Consider the following 27866-nt stretch of genomic DNA (forward strand, 5'->3'; position numbering starts at 1 on the left):
TAAACCAGGTGTAGCATCGGCTTGACGTTTCCCGACAGATCCTCAGTCGATACATGAGACATAACAGCAAGAGGGGGGCAAAGTTTGGAGGACCATACTCAATCACATCCTGCAAACTAAAACTCACGACAGCCCTAAGCACCTCCAATGACACAAGTGCGGAGAATGCCAGATCCTCGATGAGACGGATACTAAACAACTCACTATCAATCCTCTGCATCTGACGGCCAAGCATAAGCATGGATTAATCCAGGGACGACAAGTAGGGTCGTCAAGGCTGGCCGTTCGTAATAGCCACAGACAAATGGCACAGGAGCGAGGTGAGTGAGAATTGAAGGCGGCCGATTTCAACGCTGTGTCCCCTAGTCGCACCATCCATTGAACATCGCTTTTAGTGCCATAGTGGTCAGATTCAACTGTGGGCGCTTCCAGTTTCTGAGTTGTGTGTGCCATTAGCGACATACTGGTGAGAATGTGCTGGATCTCAGCTATAACGTTGTCGTAGATTTATTTGGGGAATCTCCAGCCGATGGGCTGCTCAAAGGTGCTGAAGTGGGTGTGCATGCAGAGTCCTGTTATGAAAAGCATTTCATCTTTGGATATTTTGTGGCGCAAGGCTCGAGGTTGGGTTGGATTCGGTCGTCGGTCCAAGCTCATCGCTGAACCAGAGTTCGAAGGTCGTGTGAATGCAGCTGTAGAATTTGGAGAAGCTTTGCCGAGTACTTTGCAGAGTTAAGATGTCGCGGTTATTGGGTATGGGAAAAAAGATAGCCATGCTCTATGAGTGTGTCAAGCCCCTTCATCTAGGTTGTCAACTTCCTCGTTCCGGGTGTCATTTTTGACTATTGTCTCCAATGTGCCTAGGAGCACTGACAAATTCTAGGTAGAGGAAGAAGAAGAGTTCGAAAAAGATGTGCTATACCGGTCAAGTCAGGGCTCGGCTGACAACTTTCCCCATGCAAGCTTGTTCCCCGAATAAAAAAGACCAGCGTGAAGTTCAATATGCAGACTATCAAGCTTCATAATTACCCCCTGCAGGTGGTTTTGTTTGGTTTGCAGATTGATCTCATCGGAGTCAGGCATACCCTATATACATAATTCGTGCATGATTTATCGATTCGAGAAGACGGATGCGATCGTTCCTTTTTGAACATCCATCGATCTCAAGTTCGCCTGTTTGGGACATGATATTCCTGCTTGTTTAGCGATTGACCGATTGGGCTTGCCCCGCTGGCCGCTGAGGTTTGAGGGTAGTTTTGGCGTGTTCTTGATAATATGAAAATGCATCCATGGATGCTGCCAGACGGAGGAGTAAATATTTCCCACAGATACAAGATCGATTTGTGAAGAAAGGATCTTTTATTTCCCACTACTAGGCACTGCCGCCTAACCCTCAGATGCTGAAGGCCTCCAAAAGCAATGAATCCGCCACGTTCATCTTCGTGATATCTACATCGATGTAGATAGACGCCCCCAAGACTGCATGGTATGCATTGTGTTCCCAAAGACTTGCGCTTAGAGTACTGAGAGTTACGTCGGTATGTACAGGGCCTATGGATCCACAATATGACAGGCTATCGGTGTTAATTAGTGAGTCAATTCGAGAAAACACCCGTAACATCCAAGGATGGCGGATTGTGGCAATATATAGTGACACAGCCACAGCCACAGCCACAAGTGTGGATATGGAGTTGTGGGGCTAAAGCTACACGGTCTAAACATCGAGAGGCGCAGCAGACCTTCATCCATGTATCGAGAGATAGATGTGTTGTGTTCCGTAGGACAGTCGGATATGTGTGAAGCCGTTCCGAAAATACAGTCAAATGACCTCATTCCTAGACATTAGTGAAGCACGACAGCACACACACATACAAGACCAATTGTACATCGATGTGGAGTGTCCAGAAAGCGCCTATCCGAAGGTGTGACAAGCATCCGAGGACAATAAGCGAAAATAAGACATCAGTGCCAATAATAATAACACCCAAATATGGCAGCCTGATGGCCGATCCCGAAAATGATCCACCAATGATGTTGACGTGTGAGGTACTGGACCCGGTCTTCCCGTCTCTCACCCTTGGCATCCTTATAGGGAGAAATTCGTGGTTAACGCGTCATTCATTGGACTAGATTGCATAATAAGGTCCAATAGACAGAGTCGCCCCTGGAGCATTTCAGGATTGACATCATGCCAGGGATATAGTATAGGGTGACGAAAGACAACGCGAGGTTGAGAATGTATTATTCATAGTTGATAAACATTCCTTGGAAAGAAAGGTCTTAATTAGGATCTCCAGGGCTGAGATAAAAAAAAAGTGAAAAAAAGGTGTGGCGTTGGGAAATCATCATGCCAAGCTGCCAAGACCTTAAATAAGCCTGGCCCGGCTCCAAGATTTCCAAAGAACTTCCCCCTTAAGAGACTCACTGGTGTGTCAACTGTCGACTTTATTATTTTCTATCTTCACCTACTGTCTTATCATCAAAGGCTTGTTGCCTTCTTTCATCTGTCTTTTTTTCTCTGAAATACATGCGTAAGTAGTATGCAGTGAAGACTCAAAGCTATCGCTATAGCTATCCATGGATAGCTATCCCGAGATCTTATCTCCACTCCTATGTATCTGGCTAACAATGTTCCCTCCTGCAGACCGGATTCACTCGTGGGCGAAAGCTCACGCATCTTCTAGCGGCCTGCCAGATCAGACTCCCTCCCAACAGGCCGCCGACCCTGTTAATGCCGAAAAACCTCCTCAACATGGACAAGTGAATGTGCCAGTGGAGGACCCTACTCCGGGGTCCGCCACGGAAACCAACTCAAAGCCGGGTCTTCTGATCCGTATGCGAAATGGCTCCGGCCGTTTCTACCACCATACCGCGGACGCTATCTGCCACAGCTGGATTAATGTCTTGCTGATATTCGTACCGGTCGGTATTGCCTGTGAGGCCGCGGGTCTCGACCCAGCCATCATCTTCGCGATGAATGCAGTGGCCATCATTCCCCTGGCTGGACTGCTCAGTCATGCCACAGAGAGTGTCGCCAGTCGTCTGGGTGACACCATCGGAGCTTTGATCAACGTCACCTTTGGAAATGCAGTCGAATTGATCATCTTCATCATCGCTCTGGTCAAGAATGAGATCCGCATCGTTCAAGCGTCTCTTCTCGGCTCCATTTTGGCCAATCTGTTGTTGATCATGGGCATGGCTTTCCTCGCTGGTGGCCTTCGCTTCCGAGAACAGATTTACAACAGTACCGTCACTCAGATGAGTGCTTGTTTGCTCAGTTTGAGTGTGGTCAGTCTCCTGTTGCCCACTGCTTTCCACGCCTCGTGGTCGGATAGCGACAATGCCGATCGCGAGACGCTCAAAGTCAGCCGGGGCACCAGTGTCGTTCTTCTGTTGGTATATATTCTCTACATCATCTTCCAGCTGAGAACACACTCGTATCTCTACGCCAGTATCCCCCAGGCCATCATTGACGAGGAATCCAAACCCGGTGTTCTGGCAGAATTCTTGAACAGCTCTTCGGACTCCTCATCTAGCTCCAGTGATGAGTCGGATGACACTACGACTTCCTGGACCACTGCCAAACGGATCAAAAGAGCAATGAAGTATCGCAGACACCGAAAGTCAAGTACAAGCTCTAAAGGGACAATATCTCGTAACTCCTTCCAAAAAAGGGCTATGGCATCGACTTCTAATGAAAACCATGGCTCTATCTCCAATTCCATTGGCAGCAATGAACACGCCATTGAGCATAGTGATGCCGACGACGATGTTCAGTCCTCTTCCGCAGTCCGTTCACGCGACTTTGGTTTGGCTTTGAGCCAAATGGACAGCAAAGCGAGTAAGAAGTCGAAGAAACGGGATCACAAAGGCCGCAAGGCCCGGAAAGCAGAGAAGAAGGCTCGGATCGTGGCACCCGAGGATAGTGGTCCCTCGTTGGATCAAGGCCCGGCCCTCAATGGGTTCCCATCCTCTCCTAACGTCGCTGGCCCTGGATGCGTAGGGGATGATCCCCGGAAACGCCGTTCTCCTTTCGGCCCTATTCCGTCTCTGCTGTCCAACACTGTTTTCAGCTCCCAGTCACCAGTGGTTTCACCCCGTATTGGGACCACTGCCTCGCGCCCAGGAATTTCTCGCAGCAACTCACTCCCCGCACATATCAGTCGTCCTCCGCCGGCCGGAAACGCAGTGCAGTTCGCCCGTGGTGCTTCTCGTCTAACCGAGCCGAATGATGTCGTGGGTCCGGAGATAGCTTCTCAAGCCCCGGAACCCATAATGTCACGTACCGCTGCTGTTGTCATGCTTCTGCTGTCCACTGCTTTGGTGGCTGTTTGTGCTGAATTCTTGGTTGACGCTATTCCCGAAATGATCGCCAGCTCAAACGTCAGCGAAGCTTTCATTGGTCTCATTATCCTGCCCATCGTCGGCAATGCAGCTGAGCATGTTACTGCCGTCAGTGTTGCCACTAAGAACAAGATGGACCTGTCGATTGGTGTGTCTGTTGGTAGTAGTATTCAAATTGGTAAGATTCTATCCATTCCTGATGAGGCGTCTCTTCATGTGCATATTCTGACCATTTCAACAGCTATTTTCGTCACACCACTAGTCGTCATCCTGGGCTGGTGTATGGACAAGGACATGTCTCTGTACTTTACACTCTTCGAGACTATCTGTCTCTTTGTGACCACCTTCGTTGTCAACTTCCTCGTCTTGGACGGCCGAAGCAACTATCTAGAGGGTGTCCTCTTAATTGCGGCCTATATCATTATCGCGTGAGTTTATCCCTGTCCTCAATGTCGCTTCAATGTGCTAAATATTCCCTCAGCCTATCTGCGTTCTTCTACCCGCCCAGTACGGAATCAAGTGTTATCGCAGGCTCAGGGGCATAGTCCTGAACCCGCAGTGATGGGATGTTGAGCGTGGATTGTTTCCGCCATCAATGGTCTGTGCGCCAATTGGTCTTCTTCGATTGCTAGTGCTAGAGCGCCATTCATAACTACACGACTAATATCACGCTTCCCTTGAACGATCTGTTATTGGTGCTCCAGTAGGCAAATTTGTCGTAGTGCATGTAGGGTGAGTAGGAATAATACATTCGATACATCTTTTCCAAAAATTAATTCGTATTATTGTCTGGTATATCTGTGGATCGTCTATACATTAACTGCTCTAGCACCGCTCATCGAATGAATTCATTTCACTGGCAAATGCCCCATATGGCCGATCGTCGCGGTCCCGTATGGCCCCGCGCGGGCTGGGTCCAGGCAGGCCGCTCTCGTTCCGCACCTGATTTGAGTCAGTCCGCAGGTGCCGGCGCGTATGTACATCGTACATATGTACATGTATGTATATGCCGGATGCACATTTCGAAAGAAACGTCAAAATATCAACTTACATTTCTAGAGGTGGAAATATTCATGAGTCAATATGAATATCTTAACGTTCTCCGAATGGAATATAGAAAATAATCGAAGCTGTTGCTACTACTACTTGACAGGACGCAGATCGTTCTTCTCGCCTGTCTCAGGGTCGCAAAATCTTGGCGCAAGTAATGAACATTTTTGTACGGTACCGAGTACGATGTCGCAGGGTGCTTCATAGCAACTTGGTAGATAGCGCCCTTGATTCCAGCCCTACCTGCATTAGCCACATGCTGATTTGGCGTTTCAATATCTATGAAACTAATTGCGACTAGTTTTGTCGGAGCACACCACACTATTAAATGTGCCAAGCCCCAATCCCTATATCCACCAGCCACGTGTGTGACAGTCAGTGGCTGTGTTTTCCACAACTCGGTTGCCTGAGCCACATCGTGGCTCGGCGGTAGGTAGCACACGACAGGTTGATTTTATCCCGCAGTCCTTAATGCCCCTATAGAGGGGAACTCTCCACTGGCAACATACACCGAACCAATATTCCCCCTATTTTTTATTATTTATATACATCGTGACGAGTAGACCCCTTTTTATACTTGTCCGAGACCAAACCGTGGAAACAAACAGTCAAGCTCCCGGGTGGAGCAAAGTCGCTCCTGATCTGTAATGCAACCCCTCTAGTCCGTACTCCGTATATATACGGCTTATTGTGACACACTAACATTGAACAGGGGCCACTTGGCATGAACTCGAATTGGTTGGCTGACTAGCCCTGCAAGGCGATGGGATTGTCAATCTGACCATCCTGCCCACTCCAGGGGCTCGTGGAGCATTTTATATTGCATCTGCCTAATCGGAGTAGACGTGAACTTGGGCGCTAACATGTAACTCCCTAGGACTCCTTAGAAGTGGGGGCATAATTCTAGCGTTGGACAAATTGTGGAGTTGTCTCTTTCGGTTCTGGTCGGAAGGAAGGTGATTGTCTACAACGGTGTTCTTTGCGCTTCCTTCCCATAAAAGCTCTCCTCTCTCCCCTCTTTCTCAGTTACATTCATTTTCTCTTCCCTCCTTCACCTCTCTCTACCAACACTTATCATGTCGTACGCTCCTCCTTACGGCGATCCTTACGCTCGCCCTCCCCCAGATCGCCCACCATACGACCCCTACGGGCGCCCACCTTCTGATCCTTATGCGCGCCCTCCCCAAGATGGATATGACCGTCCCCCCTACGACGGCGGTCGCCCAGCATACGACCGAGGCCCATACAGTGCACCCCCTCCTTTAGCCCGTCCCCCTCCAGGTCCCCCACCTCCCCTGCCCCAGGGCTGGGTCCAGGAATGGGAGCCCAGTGCCCGTCGCGCATTCTATGTAGAACAGGCCACTGGTCGCTCCCAGTGGGAGGCACCTTACCAACAGCCCGGCTACTCTGGGTACAATGATGGTTCTCGCAGCGTTCCTCCCCCGAGCCCCAAGGTGGCTACTATGCGCCTCCCCAGGGCCCTCCACCTGTGCCTTATGATAACCGCAGCCCTGGCTACTATCAGCAGGGTGAGCCTGAGAAGAAGAGCAGCAATGCTGGGAAGTATCTCGCAGCCGGTGCTGCTGGTTTGGCTGTCGGTGGTCTTGGCGGTGCTTTGATTGCACATGAGCTTGGTATGTGTTCTCTTTTGTTTCGATTGAACTGCTTTATTTTTGCACATGCTAACTATCTTTTTAGACGAGGACTCGGAAAAGTCAGATCGCGAAGAAGCTTATGAACAGGGCCGTCACGACGAAGAGGCTTATGAGTCAGATGGTGGTTGGTGATTGTCTTCGCCCATGGGCTATTGCTTGAAGGTCTCATCGCTCCATCGTTTTTTTAAGATACACATTATTCTTTGCTAGGATTGAGGGTTGCATTTTGCGAGGGTTTTACATCGTTACATTTGCTGTTCCTTAACATTACGTCGAGATATTTCTCTACTACCATTTCTTTTAAATGCCGAACCACCTTTAAAGACAACACTTGTTTCATTTTACTTCCAACACAACATCTCCCCGTGCAACAAACCAAACCAGGCATCTTCATCTTCCACAAACTGCCTCCACCCCGCTGCAATAACTTCTAAATCCTCCGGCTCTGCAAAGCCCTCCTCAACAACATTCTTCGCAAACCCAGAAGATCTAGCCCTCTCCTCCATAGACCCACCCCAATACGCCCTCTCCTCATCACCCCCAAAACACCAAGCCCCCGCACTCCTCTTCACTCTCCTACTGTCAAACCCAGCCTCTCGCGCCCAAACATGAATCATCCTCCCAGGATGCGGATTGCCACCTTTAGCAAGTTGCATGCGCTCCGTAACCTCGCGCCACTTGGCAATCCCCACAGACTCAGGATACCAGCTCAACTCCGCCGACTCGCGACATGCAACAATGCCGCCGTCCTTAGCGACTCGCCGCATTTCCTTTAGCGCGTGAACTGGATCCGCAATATGTTGCAGAACTTGGTGCGCATGTACCACGTCGAAGGTATTGTCCTCGAATGGCAGGGCGTGGATGTTTCCTTCTTGGAACGTAATGTTCGACACGCCTTCGGCTTGCGCAAGGGCACGCGCACCTTCTAGTGGATCGGGCACGTATTCCACGCCTGTGACATGTCCAGATGGGACCAGTTTTGCGAGGGAAATTGTGATTGAGCCAGGTCCGCAGCCTACATCTAGGATTTTCATGTCTGGTTTTAGGTGTGGGAGGAGGTATGGCGCGGAGTTGGAGACTGTGCGCCAGCTGTGCGTGCGCAGCACTGAGGTTGAGTGATCTGTTGTGTAGACTTGAGGCATATTCCATATATTGTGATTGGAGTTGAGTTGTAATTGTAGTTGAAAGTGTGTTGTTGTTGGATGAGATCGGCAAGGGATTTTATAGTTGGGTCTGGACCTGCTTCGGAGTTCCGTAATGATCTTCGATAGTTTTCAGTTGGCCACGCCTTTCAAGGCTGATTTAACCCTTCGGATTAAGGCATCAAACTGTTTCCCTCAGCTTCTATGAACATGTGTTGAAGTTTGTACATATGTAGTGAACTATAAGAGTTTCAACCATGAAGCCAAAAAGTACTGGGTAACTGGGAGAAAGAGCTACAGACTTCAAACTGGGTGTAACACAGCAAACGTTTGAGATACGCAAATAGCCGAACTGAAGACAATGCGTGGTTTTATTTCTAGACAAGATTGCTACCCAAAAGAAGGTAATGTTACCTAGTAATTACCTAGATAGCCATGAGAGGTGCCCAGATGGGATGGATGACTTCATGGCTTGGCATTTAGTGCGGAACTCCGAGAACTTTAACGGAATTCCGAACTCTCCTCCGCTTCCATTTCATCTTCAATATGGAAGAAGCCCCAGGTAAATCCGGGCCATCAACCCCTGCTTCATCTCGAATCCCTCGCAATACACGAAGAAAGGCATGCCGAAAATGTGTAGAAGCCAAAACTGGGTGTGATCTCGGGAAGCCGAAATGCAAGCGATGCAGAGATCGAGGCACGAGTTGTGAATATCCAGCACACGTCATATCGAATAGTGGTGCTATTGCAGAGAATCAATACGCCACTACGGATGCCAGTCCTCTCAGCACTATTTCTGATGCAATATCTCTGGGTTCCACATGGCCAGAGGGTCTGGTTCAAAGCACCGGAAATGTATCTCATACTCCGAGTTACCCTACCATTACGGATAGTGGACCAGTTGTTCCAGATCCCACTATTGGGCTGGACTTTCAACAACTTGATCTGGTGCCCATGATCGATGCAGAGGAAATTCGCGATCGCTGGTTACGCCCCTACATCTCAAGCTCGACGGGCCAAAAGCCCAAGCAGTTGAATGCTCACACCATACAATATCTCACCTGTGTGTTGAAATCATATCTTAGGAATCTACTCACCTCGACTGCGCCGCCTTTTGTTCATTCGATGCAACAGATGGGGACTTGTCCGCCTGTCTTGGCTTACTGTTTCACCTTGGTTCGGACGTGGTTGACTCGGATTCCTGGGTGTGAACCCTTGATGCTGAGGACGATGCGAGCAGAGATGAGGAATATTGAAAACCAGGTATGCTGGCATCTTATTATTTGTTGCATGTCTCCCTAATATGGAACAGGTTGCCCTTCAAAGCGATTTTGATAGCCTGTGCTCGTTCCAGGCGTATCTCATCTACTTTATGACGATCCACTTCTTTCCTCGTACAGACACCGTCGAAGAACCCAGCCCCTTCGATACCCAAGCGCAGATAAAAATGCAAGAAATTGCTTTCCGATCCGCCAAGGCAGGTCTCATCTGCAGAGCAGAAGAATCTCAGACCCGGCCGAACTGGGAGTCATGGATAGTCGCCTCTGCCAAGCGTCGTACCCTTTTCACCATGTATCTCTTCACGAACGTCTACAATGCCCAGGTTGGGTTGCCGAACTTTGTTGCTGAAGAGCTGAGAGGGACCATGGCCCCGGAAAGCAAAATACTCTGGGAAGCTTCAGACCGCGCCTTTTGGGAAAGAGAATACAATCGCCACTTGTCTCGCTGGGAGGATGGGATGCTCGAGATATCGGAGCTGTGGAGGTCCGCTGAGACTGGAACAGATGCCCGGCGGGAGAAGATTGAGCGGTGGCTGCAAACGGCTGATGAGTTTGGGATGATGCTCTTTTCTGTTTGTGCACATATACATGGATGCTAGTCGCATATTCCTCTGTGACCGACTCTAGAAGAAGCAAATACAGAACAAGGATACTAGACACTGGGACACGGTTATATTAACCAGAACCTCACGTTTGCTTAGTTACATTGCTCTGTCATGGTATAACTATACATATGTATCTCTTACTCCAATTATATGTGCACAGAAGTCCCAACCCATCACTTTTTCGACGCACTGGCCATCTGCTCGGCCGCAGAATCCAGAACAGCCTTGACGGACTTGTTTGAAGTGAGGCGCTCAAGCCACTCCTTCTCATGTGGGAACTCATCAACGTTGAACCCTTCCTCAACGAATGCGGTGTGTAACGCATTTTGCCAAGGAATGAACGCTACATCAGCGTATGACATCTTGTTGCCGACCAGCCAGGGACCATCCCCAACATTCTTGGCGTTGGCCTCCTTCTGCTTGGCCAACCACTTGTCAAGCACGCCCGTCACGCGTTTCGCTTCGTCGACATAGCGCTTCAATGCACTAGGGACCTTCTCCGCGTGGTATTTCTTAAACCAATAAGCTTGTCCGTAGTACGGACCTTGACCGGAGATCTGGAGGTGGAGGAACGAGCGTGCAAGCTCGGCCTCTTCGCTGCCTGGTGTAAAGCTGAGCTTGCGGGGTTCATTGGTGTCATAGCGCTCGATGAGGTACTGGATGATGGCACCACTCTCCCAAATGGTCAGGTTGGTGTTTGGGTCATGAATCGAAGGTAGCCGCCCATTTGGATTGATTGCTTCGTACTCGGGCTCCTTGACTTTAGCGAAGCTGACTGGAACGGTTTCAAATGGGACTTCGAGGAGTGTGAGGATGATTCCGACTTTCTGAGGATTGGGGCCAAGGATGCCACCGTAGAGCTGAATGGGTTTGAGTGTGGATGGCATTGTTGCAATTCAACTGTGATTGAAGCTAGAATGATAATTGTGACCTTATTTACAGGGACGGGGTTCGGTTTTATAAGTTCCAACGGTTCTGTTCAATTCACATCTTCTTCCTTCTCCGCAATTCCTATTATCAATCGCTATGGATACGAGCTGAGGGATTTGTAACATTTGTCCTCAAAAGTTCGTCCGTTGTTTGTCCGAATGTTTCAACGACGGGAACAGGGCCCCCGGGCCCCGGGGTCTCAAAATATTAGTAATCTTCGGGCTCGGGCATTGTAAAGGCCGAAGACCGCTGCACTTCGGGATTTATGTTATTCCACCCACCGAGGCTACTCACCAGTGAGTGGACCTTCCCGCGGAAGGTCCCGAGGTTCCGACCATGGTTAGGTCTAATTCATTGTTTGAAAAGTCGGCCTTTCATTGAATATCCTGAGGTCGCTATGGACCGTCAGTCCACCCGAGTTGTGATATATGCTTGCGTGACCGACGCCACTGGCTGTACCCAACGGCAATATACCCAAACCGGGGAAGATCTTTGTTAGATCATTCTTGAGCGAGAATACTATCATAAACTTGATCCTACAGGTGACGATAATCCCATATTCCCGGTGATTTGACTCTATGCCACTTAATATGTGGTTCAGTCTTGGTTTGGCTGTTACTCAACAGATCACCAAAGAAGCGCTACAAATTCCTCATCCAGTATACCTTTCAAGCTACCAAGTGGACGGGCTGTCTATGAGATGACCTTTTCTGCAATATTACCTTCAATTCCATGCCTTGACTCATTACTAAAAGGATTTTCTTATGGGGACATAGACTGAAACAGTCAACACTCGGGCTGTCTCCTATTATTGGGGAGGTAAGCGTCAGCAAGACATAGTATGTAGAGAATATTAGGAGCAAGATATATACTCATTGAAGTCATATAAAATACCTGTCCTACGACCCCTCCACACTCAAACGCAAAGTGTGGCCACCTCGGGGGTAGAGATCCCATTTGTAGTCCTTCGGGTCTTATGTCTCCTTCTACCAGTTGAGATTCACAGTGGTTGTCGTAGTAAGTGGTGGTGACGGCGAAGTGGAAACTACTATCCAAGCCGGTCGTGCTTTCCCTTGAAATTCTCTTTATGTCTCCTCATTCCATTGGTATTGCAGGTACACAGCGCCGAGACCGCGACCCCGCACTCGTGAGTGACACAAGATCCTTCTATATAGTACATGCCTCCCCACTTTTCATTTGTTTTCTCCTTGTCCATGTCCATCTCGTACACACAATCTCTCCACTGCACCTGGCTGCATAGCAGCACTAAATGCTAATTTCTTATTCATTGATCAAACATCAGCCTTCAATCAACTGGACGACAACTCTTGTCGACTCTTGCGAGGGGCTAATGTGCACCCGCTGTGTTCCGACAACAACAAACGCAACCACAAAGTGACAGTCTAAGTTCTATGTCTACAGAAGAGGTACCTACTCCGGTGTGTTTACATATTTTTCCTACCACTATTGGGTATCAAACCCCGACGACGACAAGTTCCCACATTCTCGCAAATGTGCGGGTGTCGATTGTTGTTTGCCTCTAGATACCCAAAGCAACGGAGACCGTTATGGGAGTGTTGACAGCTTGAGCTTTCTGTCTTCGCATTATGTCGGTCTCCTACATTCAGATACGTAATTTCGAACACACCAAGCAATAGATGTTCTCAAGTGTAAATATCACATTCAAATCCAATTAGTCGACTAGGTACATGCCACAAAGTTGTTACCGCTGGCACCAGTGTGAGTAATAACGCCAGCTAGCTCATCGCCGCTGTTGAAGATCACACGGTCCGCACCAGGAGAGCTACCAGTATAGACCTTGCCACTGCTGAGAATGGGGAATTCGTAGTAGGTTCCTGAAACAGGGAAGTCGAAGCCTTCATAGTTGTGGTACTCGTGGGGGTAGCTGGAGACATCATCACTCGCGGCGTAGAGCTTGTATCCCGCTGCCTGGGCGGCGCTGATGGCACTGCTGGTGTAGCAAACTGTTCCACAAGTCGCGGCACATGCGCGAGCTTCCACGTCCAACGGGGCGGCGAAGGCACTGGATATGAAGAGGGAGGCCACAGCCAGGATCTGAGATTTGTGTTAATGGCTATTGGTCGATGCTGTTGATATGGAAGAGTATATTACCTTGGTGTACTGCATTTTGGCGATATAGTTGACTAGAAGATTTAACTGCCCAACGGCTATGAATATTTCTTGAATTGTAGACCTTCAGTGCTTATGGGAAAAGTGATCGTTTAAATATACCTCGCCGGAAAATTCGGGCTATGAAAAGCATCTACTCGCTATCTACGTGATGTTACATTCTGTGAATCCAGCTGTCTTAGTTTTTAATTGGCAATGGTATGCTGCGAGTTCAAAAGACCAATTCATGACCACCATACCGAATGAGGAACCGTCACCGACCGGCAACCTCGAAGTATAGAAGTCAAAGCGAGGTACAACATAATCCCGATTGGTCGATTGGGGACAGCGTGAAGAATCGAGTGGTGCCAGGACTCCGGATTCCTGGAAACGCGCCCTATCCGAGAAGGTGATCGACGGGCGGGGGCTATTTGGGATGGGGCCTTTTTAGGCCGATGCGCCTGAGATGAGCAGGATCTCTCTCCCCTCTATATCGGGCCAATCACGGCATCAACCGTCGGGCACGATGTTGATCTAATGGTCCATTACTCAGCGGGCCAAGTAGGGATAGATATCTTGCTGTCTGCATTTGAAATTAACAGTGATTTCTGAGGATATTGCACTGATCTAGCTGTGGATAAATTCAAGCCCTTTGCTTGTCAAGATAAGAGATTTCACTCAATTGCGCTTCGCATATATTGCATTCCCCTCACGTGTTTCCGCGTTCCGACGGTCTCCGTGCTGATCTCTTGAACTATCATCTCTGGCCCGCTGCGTGCTGACGAGATCGCATGTTTTGTGTCTTGGGTTTCTGTTGTCAGTCGCACAAAACCATATTCGGCAGTTACTCCTTACACGGTAGATTAGATCCAATCGTGTCACATGCTACTCTGCATAGTGCTTTAGACAGCTGAACATAACCGAAAGGTAGCTTCGGATTGTGTATGGATGGGTATAGTATAAGACGCAGGGTAACTGGTCTACCCTATAACAATCGAATAAATGCGAGACCACCACTTGGCGGCCTTTTTGGGTGACTCGGGCTCTTCCGAATCGACCTGCTCCCTTCGCCCGGTCCAGATATCCATATCCTCCAGTCGGACGACACGGGTTTTATTCCAGAACTTGTATGCAATCACAAATAACACAAACACAGGGAGCAAGATATAGTTGATCACAAAGTCAGTCGAGCTAAATGGATTGAGGAAACAAGTGTACCCCTGAAAGAAAATGAGGAACACATTGGCTGCCAGCGAGAGGTAGGTACCCCATGGGTAAAAGAGAGCTTGGTATGGGAGCTTTGATGGGTCTTGGCCTTGCGCGACCAAGGCTTTCCGAAATCGAATATGCGCAACTCCGATTACTGACCAAACAATAAAGGTAGCAACTGTACTTCGTTAGCATTGAACAATGGTGTTTATAGGAACGGCCCGGGAAGGGGAACGTACCCCCTGAAAGGGTGATCAATGCCGAGTAAACCCTCCCAGCACTAGAGGACTGCTCCAAAAACACAATACATGCGAAGACGTTGGTGAACACCAAGCCCACCCATGGAACTCCGAGACGATTTGTCCGGCCAATGAATTTTGGAGCTTTTCCATTGCGGGACATGAAAAGCAGCGTTCTTGATGCCACATAAAGCGAGCTGTTTCCTGCGGAAATGACACTAATAACGATGAGAGCATTAATGAGGTGGGCGGCTGGGAGGATTCCAGCATCCTCTAACGAGATTGTCAAGGGAGAGCTGGCTGTCTTCGACGTCCCCCCCAACAATCTCTTGTCGTTCCATGGGATGAGCATTCCAATGAAGAAGATAGTACCTGGATATAGTTCAGTACTACTTCGGTCTTTTGTTTCAATGTGAACTTACCAACGTAGAAGATTAGGATACGCCAAAAGACCTGCCTGATAGCCTTGGGTACTGCTTTTTGGGGATTCGCCGATTCTCCGGCGGTGATGCCAACCCTAAGACTGTCAGCTCTCGCTATTCCCCACCACCTTCGATGTTGGAGAACATACATTTCAGTACCAGCATACAACGTTCCCGCAACAACAAAAGTCTTTGCAACGCCATTGATTGAATCTGCAAATGCCCCGGGGGCATGCCAATATTCAAACCCAATAGCGCGCGGTCCAATGCCACCTGCGCTGATGATAATTGCGAGAATGAAAAATACAATCAATGCCAACACCTTGATACTGCAGTCTATTAGCCAATTTGATGCTTCAAACGCAAGCACGCGGAAACTTACAGAGATAGCCAAAATTCCATCTCGCCATAGGCCAAAATTCCGAGATTTGACAGGGTAAGAAACATCACCCAGAAGATCAAGATCCAGCCCCATTGAGGTACAGCATCCGTCCAGTACCCAATGACTAGTGATATCGCGTTGTATTCATTTGCGAGAACCTGCATTGTCAAGTTAGCAAGAGATCCTTCGTAACACTCGAATTCTGAATGTATGCCGTACAGTTACCCATAAGTACCAATACGCCCATCCCAGCGCAAACGCAAGAGAGTCGTCAATAAAGCGCTCCGCATACTCGGTGAATGATCCAGTCACAGGGAGCAGCGTGGCCATTTCACCCAGCGATTGCCTATAGCCATCAGAATCATTCTTGGGACCAGAAAATGCACTTCCTTACATGACGAAGAAGACGATAATGCCGACCAGCGAGAAACTAATCAAAGCTCCTGCGGGTCCACCCTCGTGCAGCGCATTGCCGGAGCTCACTAGCAGACCAGGACCAATAATGCCTGGGAATATTTTGGTCAACACTAACTGCGTAAAAGAATAATTGCGACTGTAAACTCACCTCCAATGGCGATCATCTGTAGATGTCTAGACTTGAGCTGCCGCTTTAATGGTGCAGACATAGGATCTGTCGCAATCTCTTCATCCGATCGGTTTATCTCCGATCGCAAGCTTTTCGTAGCGCCATCCTGAACGGGTCCTCTGTATGTTACGGCGCTGAAATCCGTTTTGTCCGTCATATCGAGAAAGTCTGCATATACAAACAAATCAAAGACAAGTCTCAAATCAGTCAAATCGGAGAGATAGAAATTGTTGTTTTTTTCACACACAAGGACCCCTGGACATGTTGGAGCCAATGATAAGGGTTTTCCTCATTTGCTGCGGATGTCGTGATAAGCCACGGGTGCGGCGTCATGGATGATCTTGTGGGGCGATTTAGGGAAAAGGTACAGCACTTGTACTGCACTTTGGAAAGGTATCATTTAAGATATAAAACATTTTCATACTATTTCGACCATAGAAGAGTAGTGATACAATGCTGAATTGACGTCTGAGAAACCAGATTTTGCTTGGGGTACAGTTTCGAACCTTTCTGGGTGAGAACTCTAGAAAAAATCAGGAATTTAGCAGAGAGCTCTTGAAAATTTGAACTAATGGCAGAAGGAAGAAGGGATAATTGCTTCAATATAGCCTCAGACTAGCGTTAATATAGTCCATCAGGGCGGGTTCAGCAGCAGCAACTTTCATCATTGGCATCAAGCAAATCAATGTGGAGAGAAGTCCGTCATACGAGACGTGGTTTCAAACTCACCGGTAGTATAGTATTAAACAAAGAAACTCAAGGGCAGGGCAAAGGATAAGAATCCAACAACGATGGCTGGCAAGCTAAAATAGTGGCTCAGAACACGCACTGTTTCTTCAATGAAGTTCAGCCCAAGCAAGTTTCTCATCATTGCCACCAAGCAAGTTGCCCTCAAATGCAAGGGTAGAAGATATGTTGAATCTAGGAGATTGCAATCTAGAAATCAGCGACAGGTGCATTGAGAAGGGATATCGTAAGGGTATAGGAAACGGGAAAAAACAAGCAATGACACATTGCTTGAATGGTGGCTCAGATCAGGCAAGTATTCGTCAATGAAGTTCCGGCCACAAGACTTTCTCGTCATCGCCACCAAGCAAAATGCCTTTGGGGGTATCATGTATACGGGAAAAGTTGACAACATAAAAAGTACTCAACCTTAAAAAGCAGCGAACCATGTAGACTGCTAAGTGTAACAGACAAAGTCAAAGTGCTCAAAAAGTGCCTCAGACAAGTGTAGCTTGGTCATCAAAGATGTTCAGCTAGCTCTCTTTCTCCATCATTGGCATCAAGGAAATCACCGATAGGGGAAAGGTCGACAACATCAAAGACTAAACTCAAGAAATTAGCGAAGGTAGTCAGTATACGGAAATAATATATGATAAGGATAATCCACAAAGGCAGGAATGTTGGATGATGCATCAGATTGGCTATTCCATCCATGTTCATCAAGGATATTCAGTAGAGCTCTTTCCAAGGTTCGGTCATCATGGCATCAAGCAAGTTACCAATAGGCAATAAAAGGATAGGAAGAAAGTTGACAAAATGGGAAACCATAACAACAAGGTAACGACAACTCACTTGCTCAAAATGCAAAAGGACCGTCGAAGGGCCAATGGGATTGGCAGAATAAGTTCCACAGACTGAACATGGGAACCTTGAACACGAAGAAATCAAGCAGGGGATTTTGAGCATAGGCTCATATATGGGGTTGTTTTCTCCAGACCCCTCTTTTTATCCGATCACAAAGGGCTGATACCTCATAAGATGAGCTTCAGGCGTAATTCTTTCCATCATTGCCAAATCGAAAACCAAGGCGGAAACGGGAGCGTGAGTGAGCTGGAAAGGAATAATGGCATTAGCGAAATATAATCCAGAAAGAGACATGGGTTCCAAACAGAGAATTTGCAATTAAAATTAACGAAAACAAAGGCATCGAATGTAGGCTCGGACATGAGGATTGTTTTCGTCGGAATCTTTTTTGGTTCACCATAAATGGCAGATCCTTGATAAGACGAGATTCAGATATAACCCTTTTTATCATTGCCAAACCGAAGGCTAAGGGAGGGCTAGGAGAGAGCTGAGCTAGACATATGCAAGTGGCGTTAGCAAAATGTAACCCAGCAATATGAAATGCGGATTCAAAGAGAAAAGTTGCGATCAAATGTAGGCTCAGATATACGGGGGTTCCTTTTCTTCAGTCCTCTGTTTTTTTTTTTTTTGTAAACTGAAAAGAACTCTTGCTATCAACAGAGGTTCAGGCATAAATAACCCTTTTCATCATCGCCGAATTGGGAGTCACGGAACACAGGAATGGACTTACAATTCCATCAGCAAGTGCCATTTTAGAAATGAGCAGGTAAATGAGAAATGGCAATGGCGGCTCTCTCAAGGAACCAAAGATATTGAATGTAGGCTCAGGCATAGGGTTTGGTTTCTTCGGCACCTCTTCCTCTTGTTTTGTCCACAAGAGGCGTGTCTTTCTCTGGGGCTCAGGTATAACCCTTTCCAACATCGCCGGATCGAAAGCCCAGAAGGGAAATGGGAGAGAGAGAAAGCTGAGCTAGGAAGATTCAATACTATTAGCAAGATGTAATCCAGCAATTGAATGGGTGTTCAAGTAGAAAGGTTTGCATCAATATAGGCTCAGACATAAGGGGGTTCTTTTTCTTCAGTCCTCTTTTTTTTTTTTTTTGTAAACTGAAAAGAACTCTTGCTATGAACAGAGGTTCAGGCATAAATAACCCTTTTCATCATCGCCAAAGTGAGAGCCACAGAACGCAAGAAAGCACTTACAATTCCATCAGCAAGTGTCTTTTTAGACATGAGCAAGTATATCGAACAGGGAAATGACAATGGCAGCTCTGCTAAAGAGGCAAATAGGTTTGAACTGTGGATCAGAACTCTCAGAGCTAGCATGGGTATTGGCCGTCATCACTGCCATATTGACAGCCCATAAGTGCATGAGAAGACTAGTGAGAGACAAATTTATTAGCAGATGAAACTTCAAAAAGACTGAAGAGTAAACCAAATGATGATTTTTTGAACAAGGCAATGGGTTTCAAACGGTGACTCAGACATAGTAGTGCGTTCATCAACCATCAGAGCACAGAAAAGAGATGTAGTCATCATTGCAACACCGAAAGAACATGAAACCCATGACCAAGACATAGTCATGGCAAGAAGGATAATGCAGAAGGGGAGTAGGACTTACACTTTACGTTGGAGATGGTAGATGGGGCCGAGTCAAAGCAAGTAGATGTGTAGACACTAGTCAGATGAGACGTCAGTAAGATAGAACCCCCATGGCATCTGAAGAAAAAAGGAATGATGAATGTCTCATCCTATTCCATCATCATCATCATCATCATCATCATTGAACCAAGAGGGAGTGGACATGAAGTGATGGAAGCACATAGCAATCAGCGCAACAAGAAAACTCCGTAATGCAGAGGATGGAGAAGGATAAATGAGACAACTTACCAAGGAGAAGGTAAAGGAAAGTCAATTGGTAGTCAAAGAAAAATAAAAACAAAAACGACTTGGAAAAAACGTGTAACGAGTAAGCAAAGTGCGTCGGCGACTAAGCGATGTAAGCGAGTCGCCTAGGCAGCGAGGCCATTGGCCTACGAAGCAAGACGTGAATCGGTATAAACGATCTGGAGACTCACCAAGGTACACAACCAAACCACCTGCAATGGGGTAAACGAGAGATAATAAACGTGCATTGGAGTAAGCGAGGTCAAGTACAAGCAAGGATGCAATTGAGAAGAGTAGAAGTATGAGGTCCCTGGAGCCAATGCGACTAGAGAAGATGTGGAGGAGGAAAGGTAAAGAAGACAGACAAAATTGAAGTTGAATAATTTATATACTCGTACTCAACGCTGATTGGCGGTGGGCGGGCGGTGGGTACTTGTATCGGACGCTGATTGGTCCGATGGAATGAATCTGGGGTAAATGTACCCACGGCTTGTATACAATAAGGCGCGTGAGGTGACACGCTTCACCCTGATCGCTACAGTATAGTTGTTGAGATGAAAATTTGTGAGCTTATAGCTAGGGTAATAATTTAAATTTGTACGAACTATCACGTTGGGGAGCGACGTGGTGCGCGAGATAATGCTGGCTACACTTTGCATGGGGATCGAGGGTTGCGTCCGAGGTACCAGGTATCGAGATCTATTGCAAGCCGCCTTGGGGTTACCGCCTTATCATTGCGGCAATTTATTGAATGTAATTACAATCTCAGCAAAAGAAAGTAGACATTGCCAATGACAACAGAACGAGTCAAAAAAAAGCGACGGGCGACTAGGCGAAATGACTACCGACGACTCAGCAAAACATCGACGACTAAGCGAAGAAAATCTGGACTCAAGCTAATAGGTCAACACTCAATCAAGTCGCTAACACTCAGGATCCGTGGGCAAAACAAGACGACAATTCAATTCCTATGGTAACGGCAAGCGGCTTGCTTTTGACAGACAAGGGGATTGAATATCACTATACACCATGCTCAGCAGTCCTTGACTATCAACATGAATCCCCGGGCCGTCTGCAACGGAGGGATAATTTTTCGATGAAGGTCTCGCCCCATTTTGCACTACCAAGGTTAGCAACTGACATTAGGAAAGCAGGAAAGCCCTTCGAACCTTGTGTTGGTATTGACAAAGCCTCGAAGATACTCGTACTTTGCCTTTCGTTCGGCCGGGTCCAGATTCAGCGCATTGAAGATTGCCTCGGACATTTCCGTCTTGTTTGCAGGATGGAACGGAATACTACCATCCGTCATGAAGGAAGCCGCGCCGGCAAATTCGGAGAGAACGAGGACACCATGACGCTCTTGCTGGCAGGCGACATACTCGAAGGCCACGAGGTTCATTCCATCACGAGTGGAGGTGAGAAGACAAACATCGGCTACCGAGTACAACGCGGTCAATTCGTTGAATGGAACGGAGCGATGCATATACAGCAGCGGAGTGCCCTCGGGAGTGGCTGGCTAGTTAGTATGCTCCCAATATTTGCGCACAAGGTCTTACCATGTTTTCCGTTGATCTTCCCGGCGATAGTACATAGTTCCGTTTCGAGATCTTGATATTCCTTTACGTCCTCGCGGCTTGGGACGGCGACTTGAATGAGAACAACTTTGTTTTGCAGCTCTGGGTGATCATCAAGGAAAGCGTCGAATCCCTTGAGTTTCTGCGTGAGGCCTTTGATGTGGTCCAGTCGGTCGACGCCAACAATTACCTTGACACCTTTGTAGCGTTCTTTCAAGCTTCGAATTCGGTCTTGGACATCAGGCTTTTGCAATGTGTCGGTGAACTTCTCGGGGTCGATGCCGACAATGAACTTGTTTATGCAGACCAGCCGATTTTTATACTGGATTTGGTTGGGAATTTCGGTGCGTGCGTTACTATGGTGAGTGTTGGTTGATACTTCTTAAGCTTGCGGGGAAAAGGAATTAGGGCTAATGCTCACAGGAGACTGGCACAGGTGTCGATGAAATTTTGTTTATACTCGTCCGTGTGGAACCCAATCAAGTCACTGGACAGCATGCCCTCGATAAGATGCTTTCGCACAGGAAGATTCCTCCAAAAGTCTCCTGCAGGAAAGGGCGTGTGGAGTGAGAAGCCAATGGCACAGAATTTGCCTTTCTGTTTGAGTCTGTCGCGGAGAAGCTCGGGCAAAAGCATGAGATGATAATCATGGACCCAGATCAACGTTCCACTATCCGCCGTTTCAGCGATCGCATCGGCGAATAACTCGTTCACCCGCCTATATGCTTGCCATGGAGTTTCGTCGAAAACTACACCGGATTGATAATGGAGAATGGGCCAGAGGATACGGTCTGGCGGTCAGCGTGAATCGCGGTGTTAGGGCACGGAGCTTACTTGAGAACCCGTTATAGTGCTCATGGGCCAGGGAGCTATCAAGGAATATTGGAATGGCATTATGTGCTTCCAAGCTCTTTTGCACTTCCTCTCGGTCCTTTGGGTCTTTAACTTCGATTCCTGGCCAACCAAACCATTGGAACTTGGTGGACTTGGTCAACCCAGAGAGGGAAGTGACGAGACCACCGCTCGAAAGGGATGATTGAAAGGCACCATCAACCCGTTTTACAGACAATGGAAGACGATTTGAGACGATGATGAGGTTTCGTTTTTCGTCGGTGATTGAGCCCATCCTGGTACGACAGCTGGAACTTTATATATATTCGATGACAACAAAGAACGGGCAATGAGTCATGGACAGAATTCAAGCAAAAGGATACTCAGCTTTCGTATTGAAAGAAGCAGAAACCAAAAAGAAAATCGGCAGTTATACATGGCCGCAGAAATGGCGAATGGCAAATTGCAAATTTACGTCAGTATGAAAGAAAATCCATTTCTCTCCTCTTTATTATCCATGTGCCTAGATCTAGGCGAGATTGGCCTCAATGACACTCTACATCCAATATTCCATTTGTCTGGAATCATCTGGATAATAGGTAAAATGGTTGGGTGACAATCTTTCCGGGTTCTACACAAGCAGAGGAGGTGGACTCGCATAAAATCAACACCAGTCATTTAGCCCTATTTTCTACAGAAACGGCCGACAGATACCACAACAATTCTCCATGTTTGATCTTGAAGTAATTTTAGTGTTCTATCCACATATTATTTTTCGTCTATATACTTCAGAGCTGCTTCTTCCAAGGTTTGTTGCTGGATTTCGTCATGGCCATGTCAGAGCTAAGCACCCGGCGCCTCAACCTTTTCTAGGGATTTGCCTCTTTTCTTTTGAAGCAGTTTTACAGCAATGAAACAGCTCAATCCAGCTGCATAGGAACATCCAGCAAATGCAATAAGTCCCCAGTACTGTCCTTCACAGACATTAATGATCTCCCCAGCAATCGGGACGCCAGTCAATGCCCTAAAGAAAACATATGTCAGCCACATGTTCTAATAAAATGACTCTCAATACAAACAGAGAAGAACTTACCCAAAAGCAACAATGGTATACACAGTGGTATAATATCTCCCATAATTCTCGACGGGACACAGCTCTCCCACACAGACTGGCACAAGGCTGATATTGCTCCCACTAGCGAATCCAAATACAATAGAGAATATCACTGTAGCAACAAGGTTGCCGTCAGCGGGCATCCAAATACCCAGAACCGAAATCAAACAAAGAATGTTTGTCATTATCAATGTGTTGAACCGACCAACACGATCAGCAATGATGCCCGGCAGCCAACGACCGGGAAAAGAACCCGCGTTCAAAAAGACGACCATCAAATACGATAGATTTGGAGAGATCCCGCTCGCAATTGCGTACGAGGCAATGTACTCGAGTGGAATGAAGAACCCCCATTCAATGAAGAAAACCCCCATTGTGGTCAGAGCGAGGACGGGGTCTTTTAGAATGGTGAGATCGGGAAGGAATACTTTGAGCGACGGACGCGCCGGGACTTTGGGAGGAAAGTTCGCTCGGACTAGAAGGCAGCCGGGGATCAGAAGGATCAGGGTGATCAGGCCCACGACCCGACTAGCCCAGGCAAATCCAATCTGCGGCGCGAGGTACAGCAATACCAAAGGGAAGATCACGCCGCCGATACTACCCCCGGCCAATGCGAGACCTGTTGCTGCGCCTCGACGTTTGATGAAGAAATGCCCAATGCTCGCGACGGGTACAATGAATATGAAAGATGTACCCATTCCTCCCAGGATGCCAATCACAATGAGGAAGTGCCAGTACTCCTGGCAAAAGCCCATGAGGATGAAAGTCAATACAAGCAGACTTGACCCGATCCACATGAGCAGTCTCGGCCCCTTGATATCGAAAATAGGCCCGATCTGGATCCCGCAGAAGAATACAAGAAAGTTGTATATTCCGAAGATCCAGCCAATTTGCCCTTCGCTGATGTCTGAGAGTTGGTGTGTTGAGATCCAGGCTTGGTAGATACCGATGCTGTTCATCAGCCCGAGTCCGCCCATGATAGCGCTGAAGCTGCCTGCCACAACGAGGTTGCCAATGAGGCCGCCCTCTGGGCAGACAGCTGGGTCGATTGCTGATTCGTGGTGCATCATTATATGCTACACAATAGGTAATAGGTACAAAATGGAAAAAGAATTTGTTGTTTTGTTGTTGGAACTATCTATATAAAAGCTTCGACTGTATGGATATATAGCTCCTTTTAACTACTTAATAGTAGATAAAGTAGCAAATTTTCATCTGCAAAATTTTCCGAAGCTCGGCCATTATAGAGACATTACATGCATGCATACCGTCTGACGTGCAGTTGAACTAGAGAGAAATTCGCCGAGGGCAGCATGAAAATCGGAAACGGGCTGCTCCCGGGAGTGCGCCGAACCCATTAATATGGGATCAGCAAATGAACATTCAGTTGGAATTATCTGAAGAACTCCACTGGAATCATACTTCGAGCTGGCTCTACGGCAAAGAACGATGGCCGAGCATAACGGCCGCCGGGATGCTCGGCCATCGGCGGACGTTCGCCGACTCGGCAGCAGCGAGCCTAGATCAAGTTAAAGCAGCTGGGTTTCGACGTATATAATACTTGATTGTTGAGATCGTATATGGTGAGAAAGGACAGACACAAAGAGGAAGAAAAGAAAATGTCATAGGAATATGAGATCTATACCGGCCTAGGTAAAAACAAGTACCTAGTACGTACCAGAGGTAGAGACAGCAGAGAAGCCAATATAGCCCCCGGAATTAAATCAAGTCAAAACTAATACAAGAAAAGAAAACACCATGACAATGGTATGAAATAAAACACCAGTACCGGACCAATTCAAAATCCCAATCCCGAATATGATCCCATCCCCGCTGGTTATGCTGCCAACCCATCCGCTGTAAAACAAGTACGCCGACCAAGACCCAGGCCAAAAAATGAAAACAGTGGCTTAGGCAAATCTGCGCTTGGTTGGGCTCGGTGTCCGGAGGTGCTGCTCGCGCTCACGAGAGCGCTCAGTGACAAAGTCCATCGCCCGTGTGTTCTCGAGCATCAGGGGCTGGTCTTGTTTCTCATTGTAGGCGGCGCCTTGGGTTTGCCGAGGGTCTTGCTGCTCATAGTACCCGAAGGAGGGGTTGTGCTGCAGCTGGGGGTGCATGGACTGGGGTGGGGGTGGGTGTTGCGGGTAGTGCTGTTGCTGGAGACGGTGTCTAAATGAGCGGAATGACCAGTTGCTAACAACCGTGACAGTGGATATGGTTGTGAGGAAGAACAGCTTAATGGTATTCAAGTCAATAAATATCCAATACCGAGTGCGTAGGGAAACTCACAATCGCCTTCCAGCTGATGGGGTCAATGAAACTGTTGATAATAATGGCCATTGTATGCGCGGAGACCTTGGCGCGGCCAACCTTTGCTGGGTCACGATTCATGCATCGTTCCCAGTTCTCGCATATAGTCTCCAGGGCCGGCGCGCGACTTGATCGCCCGCAGTCGTTGTCGATGTAGCTCTTCGTGCAGACCGCCATGTCGGCCAAGATAGTATCGGACATTTCCTGCGCAGCTTGCTCAAACTCGCCGCGGATGGCCGACACAAATCCGAAGACGACATAGACGGCCAGAGAGAATAGCGACAGGTTGACTACCAGTTGGGCCCACCATGACAGGATGGCGGGGACATTCGGGTGTGCCTCCAGCATGCTGAAGAACTCAGACCAGGATGACACTCGCGAGCGACCCTGTTCGGACTTCTGTCCCTTCCCTTGTTTCGTGGCTTTCATCGACTTCTCTTCCCTGCTGCTGGGCCGGTCTTGGTCGCTCTCGTCATCGCTGTCGACTCGTATTTGTCGGCCAAGTTCCTTGTCTCTACGTCGTTTCTTTTGTATCCGGTGCAAGGCTGCGTTGGAGTGGTGGGTCAGCCGAGGGATTTCGCCTCGTCCTGGGCTCTGCGGATTCCGGCCATGAAAGTTGAATAGTGACGAAGTTCCCTTCCCTGTCTTGTATTGTTGCTCGGGCGTATCCTCATTGTCTGCATATTCCGGTGATGACATATTCTCGGCGCCTGATGAGAAATCCACGTCGAACTTCCGTGGCGTCTGGAAAGCAGGTTGGCCGAATTTAGCCTTTGGCGATAGTGGTGCGGGTTGTTGTCGGGGTTGTGAGAAGAGGAAGGGCTGAGAGTTTGGTTCGCGGAGGGAAGGTAGCGCTTGCTTTTGGGGGGATTCGAATGCGCTGTATGTTCCTGTGCGAGTGTCAGAGGGCTTAAAATTGCAGTTGTCCTAGTTCAGACTGGGATACAAACGTTTCTTGTCATGTTGTGCTCCAAGCTGGTAGAATGGCGAGGTCACGTCGCCGGGGGCTCGAGTTTGCCATTCAAAGTCCATGGGACTCTCTCCCGTTCGCTTTTCCATCTTTAGGTCGAGCGGAATATAGATCTGTAGCGGGTGGATGGTGAGGGTTAAAAGGCGGGAAGTTTTTTGTTTGGGGTAAACATCCAGACTCCCGTAGCAACCTTGGCATCGACACTCTTTTATCTCCGAGAAGGTCCGTACTTGATATTTTGTACACTTGATTTCGGTTTTATTGTACTCAATCTACGGTATAGTTTACAGCTCGAGGAAGGAAATTTTGAGGAAACGTCCGTGCTAGAGCAGGCCTAATCGACATCGGCCTGTGGAATAGACCACAGTTCTAGGTATCTACAACAAGGATATAGACTGACTCAATCCAAACATCGAAGCAAGTAAGATCATTTGATGCATTGGGCGACCAGCACCCACTATGGATATTAAACAAGATGGAAAGCAGATAAGACAGACAACATGAGAAGCCATCTATTCATCCATCTGCCACTGGTATTCCAAAGCCTCAAACCGGGTCTTCTTGTTCCGCGACGTAAACCAGTCCTTCTCAAACCCATTAGCCCGATCCACTCCATCCCAGCGGTGCCCTGGCCGGATCCCATATCGATTAGGCTGGAAGGAACCACGATACAGCGGCCGCCCTGTAACACTGGCTCCCGCATCACGCCGGGCAGTAAGGAACTCGGCAGCGGGATCATTCCACCGATCGCGGGCCCTCATATCTTCGTTCATTTCTTCGTCCTCGATCGTCCGTGCAAGCGGCATGGCCTTGATATCTTGTAGGTCCTGTCGCCGCTCCTCGCGCTGCTTTCGCTGCACGTCTCCCATCAGCGCCTCGCGCGCCTGTTCTTCTTTCTCGCGCTTTTCTTCTTCTGCGCGCCGGGCTTCGGCGCGTTTCATGGCCACGTTGATGATTCGGCCGGATGCGTCTCGGTAGATTGTTTCTTGGCTCTTTTGGTTCACTGCTGAGGGATCGCGGTACTGTGCTTCTTCGACTTTGCGCCGCTTTTCTTGGGCTTTCACCATCGCTGCGGTTTGGGCGGCGGTTTGGAGGCCACCTCGTACTCCGGACTCCATGCGACCCGCGCTCTCGTCTTCGTTTTCTATCATAAGCGCATCTTCGTCATCTGGATCTTGCTGGGCGGCGCGTTCGGCTGCTGCATCGGCTAAAATTGCGTCGGCGGCTTCTTGTTCACTTCCGCCTTGGCCGGGCGTAGGTCCTCCGATCGTCTTCCAGCTTGACTTCTTTGCGCGGCGGAACTCTGCAGTTTTGGCCGATGTATCGAAATAAGGCCTGTCCTCATCGTCTTCTCCTGTATTTCCTAATGATCGAATGTCTGGTGGATCATCGTCGGCAATGATCAGGCCGGAGTCCGCAGTATCGATAGCTTTGGTCTTCTTGCGCTTCTTCTTTGGCCGCTCGGTGACCGGGTCGGCAGTCAGATAGTTCTTTGCTAGGTAGTCGGCAAGTGAGCCAGGCATGATTTCGGGATGCTGTATGTGAGGAATGTGAAATGTAGAGGTGCAGGTTGAGCTCAGTGATTTAACGATCCGGAGTAATGTTTTCCCGAACTT

At 48.2% G+C, this 27866-nt stretch overlaps 11 protein-coding genes across 11 annotated transcripts; 3 read left to right on the top strand and 8 right to left on the bottom strand.

Moving 5' to 3' along the window:
• Positions 1 to 2628: 2628 nt before the first annotated feature.
• Positions 2629 to 4889, top strand: N7471_005203 (uncharacterized protein; the record flags this gene model as incomplete). Its single annotated transcript, XM_057277922.1, has 3 exons — positions 2629 to 4522; positions 4586 to 4772; positions 4826 to 4889. 3 exons carry the CDS (start codon positions 2629 to 2631, stop codon positions 4887 to 4889), a joined length of 2145 nt encoding a protein of 714 aa, XP_057137532.1.
• A 1581-nt stretch (positions 4890 to 6470) lies between these two features.
• Positions 6471 to 7181, top strand: N7471_005204 (WW domain protein; the record flags this gene model as incomplete). Its single annotated transcript, XM_057277923.1, has 3 exons — positions 6471 to 6848; positions 6872 to 7028; positions 7093 to 7181. The coding sequence occupies 3 exons, from the start codon at positions 6471 to 6473 to the stop codon at positions 7179 to 7181; spliced, it is 624 nt and encodes a 207-aa protein (XP_057137533.1).
• Positions 7182 to 7390: 209 nt separating this feature from the next.
• On the bottom strand, positions 7391 to 8191 carry N7471_005205 (class I SAM-dependent methyltransferase; the record flags this gene model as incomplete). The annotated part of the gene is made up of 1 exon (XM_057277924.1): positions 7391 to 8191. The coding sequence occupies one exon, from the start codon at positions 8189 to 8191 to the stop codon at positions 7391 to 7393; it is 801 nt and encodes a 266-aa protein (XP_057137534.1).
• Positions 8192 to 8737: 546 nt separating this feature from the next.
• N7471_005206 (Zn(II)2Cys6 transcription factor domain-containing protein) lies at positions 8738 to 10070 on the top strand (the record flags this gene model as incomplete). The annotated part of the gene is made up of 2 exons (XM_057277925.1): positions 8738 to 9454; positions 9504 to 10070. The coding sequence occupies 2 exons, from the start codon at positions 8738 to 8740 to the stop codon at positions 10068 to 10070; spliced, it is 1284 nt and encodes a 427-aa protein (XP_057137535.1).
• A 179-nt stretch (positions 10071 to 10249) lies between these two features.
• Positions 10250 to 10963, bottom strand: N7471_005207 (glutathione S-transferase family protein; the record flags this gene model as incomplete). Its single annotated transcript, XM_057277926.1, has 1 exon — positions 10250 to 10963. One exon carries the CDS (start codon positions 10961 to 10963, stop codon positions 10250 to 10252), a length of 714 nt encoding a protein of 237 aa, XP_057137536.1.
• A 1744-nt stretch (positions 10964 to 12707) lies between these two features.
• N7471_005208 (extracellular guanyl-specific ribonuclease RntA) lies at positions 12708 to 13154 on the bottom strand (the record flags this gene model as incomplete). The annotated part of the gene is made up of 2 exons (XM_057277927.1): positions 12708 to 13082; positions 13140 to 13154. 2 exons carry the CDS (start codon positions 13152 to 13154, stop codon positions 12708 to 12710), a joined length of 390 nt encoding a protein of 129 aa, XP_057137537.1.
• A 962-nt stretch (positions 13155 to 14116) lies between these two features.
• Positions 14117 to 16131, bottom strand: N7471_005209 (amino acid permease; the record flags this gene model as incomplete). Its single annotated transcript, XM_057277928.1, has 8 exons — positions 14117 to 14523; positions 14585 to 14956; positions 15007 to 15101; positions 15156 to 15335; positions 15389 to 15546; positions 15614 to 15734; positions 15783 to 15894; positions 15954 to 16131. The coding sequence occupies 8 exons, from the start codon at positions 16129 to 16131 to the stop codon at positions 14117 to 14119; spliced, it is 1623 nt and encodes a 540-aa protein (XP_057137538.1).
• Positions 16132 to 20501: 4370 nt separating this feature from the next.
• On the bottom strand, positions 20502 to 22151 carry N7471_005210 (trehalose-6-phosphate synthase; the record flags this gene model as incomplete). The annotated part of the gene is made up of 5 exons (XM_057277929.1): positions 20502 to 20571; positions 20621 to 20963; positions 21008 to 21381; positions 21447 to 21816; positions 21860 to 22151. 5 exons carry the CDS (start codon positions 22149 to 22151, stop codon positions 20502 to 20504), a joined length of 1449 nt encoding a protein of 482 aa, XP_057137539.1.
• Positions 22152 to 22699: 548 nt separating this feature from the next.
• N7471_005211 (uncharacterized protein) lies at positions 22700 to 24037 on the bottom strand (the record flags this gene model as incomplete). Its single annotated transcript, XM_057277930.1, has 2 exons — positions 22700 to 22880; positions 22950 to 24037. 2 exons carry the CDS (start codon positions 24035 to 24037, stop codon positions 22700 to 22702), a joined length of 1269 nt encoding a protein of 422 aa, XP_057137540.1.
• A 577-nt stretch (positions 24038 to 24614) lies between these two features.
• On the bottom strand, positions 24615 to 26339 carry N7471_005212 (putative nuclear envelope protein Brr6; the record flags this gene model as incomplete). Its single annotated transcript, XM_057277931.1, has 3 exons — positions 24615 to 25204; positions 25260 to 26170; positions 26231 to 26339. 3 exons carry the CDS (start codon positions 26337 to 26339, stop codon positions 24881 to 24883), a joined length of 1344 nt encoding a protein of 447 aa, XP_057137541.1. The 3' UTR covers positions 24615 to 24880.
• Positions 26340 to 26762: 423 nt separating this feature from the next.
• On the bottom strand, positions 26763 to 27773 carry cwc26 (putative cell cycle control protein (Cwf26); the record flags this gene model as incomplete). Its single annotated transcript, XM_057277932.1, has 1 exon — positions 26763 to 27773. The coding sequence occupies one exon, from the start codon at positions 27771 to 27773 to the stop codon at positions 26763 to 26765; it is 1011 nt and encodes a 336-aa protein (XP_057137542.1).
• Between the last annotated feature and the right edge of the window lie 93 nt (positions 27774 to 27866).

The sequence above is a fragment of the Penicillium samsonianum genome (assembly GCF_028829775.1).
Source record: "Penicillium samsonianum strain IBT 33392 chromosome Unknown utg000003l_segment0_segment0, whole genome shotgun sequence".
Lineage (NCBI taxonomy): Eukaryota > Fungi > Ascomycota > Eurotiomycetes > Eurotiales > Aspergillaceae > Penicillium > Penicillium samsonianum.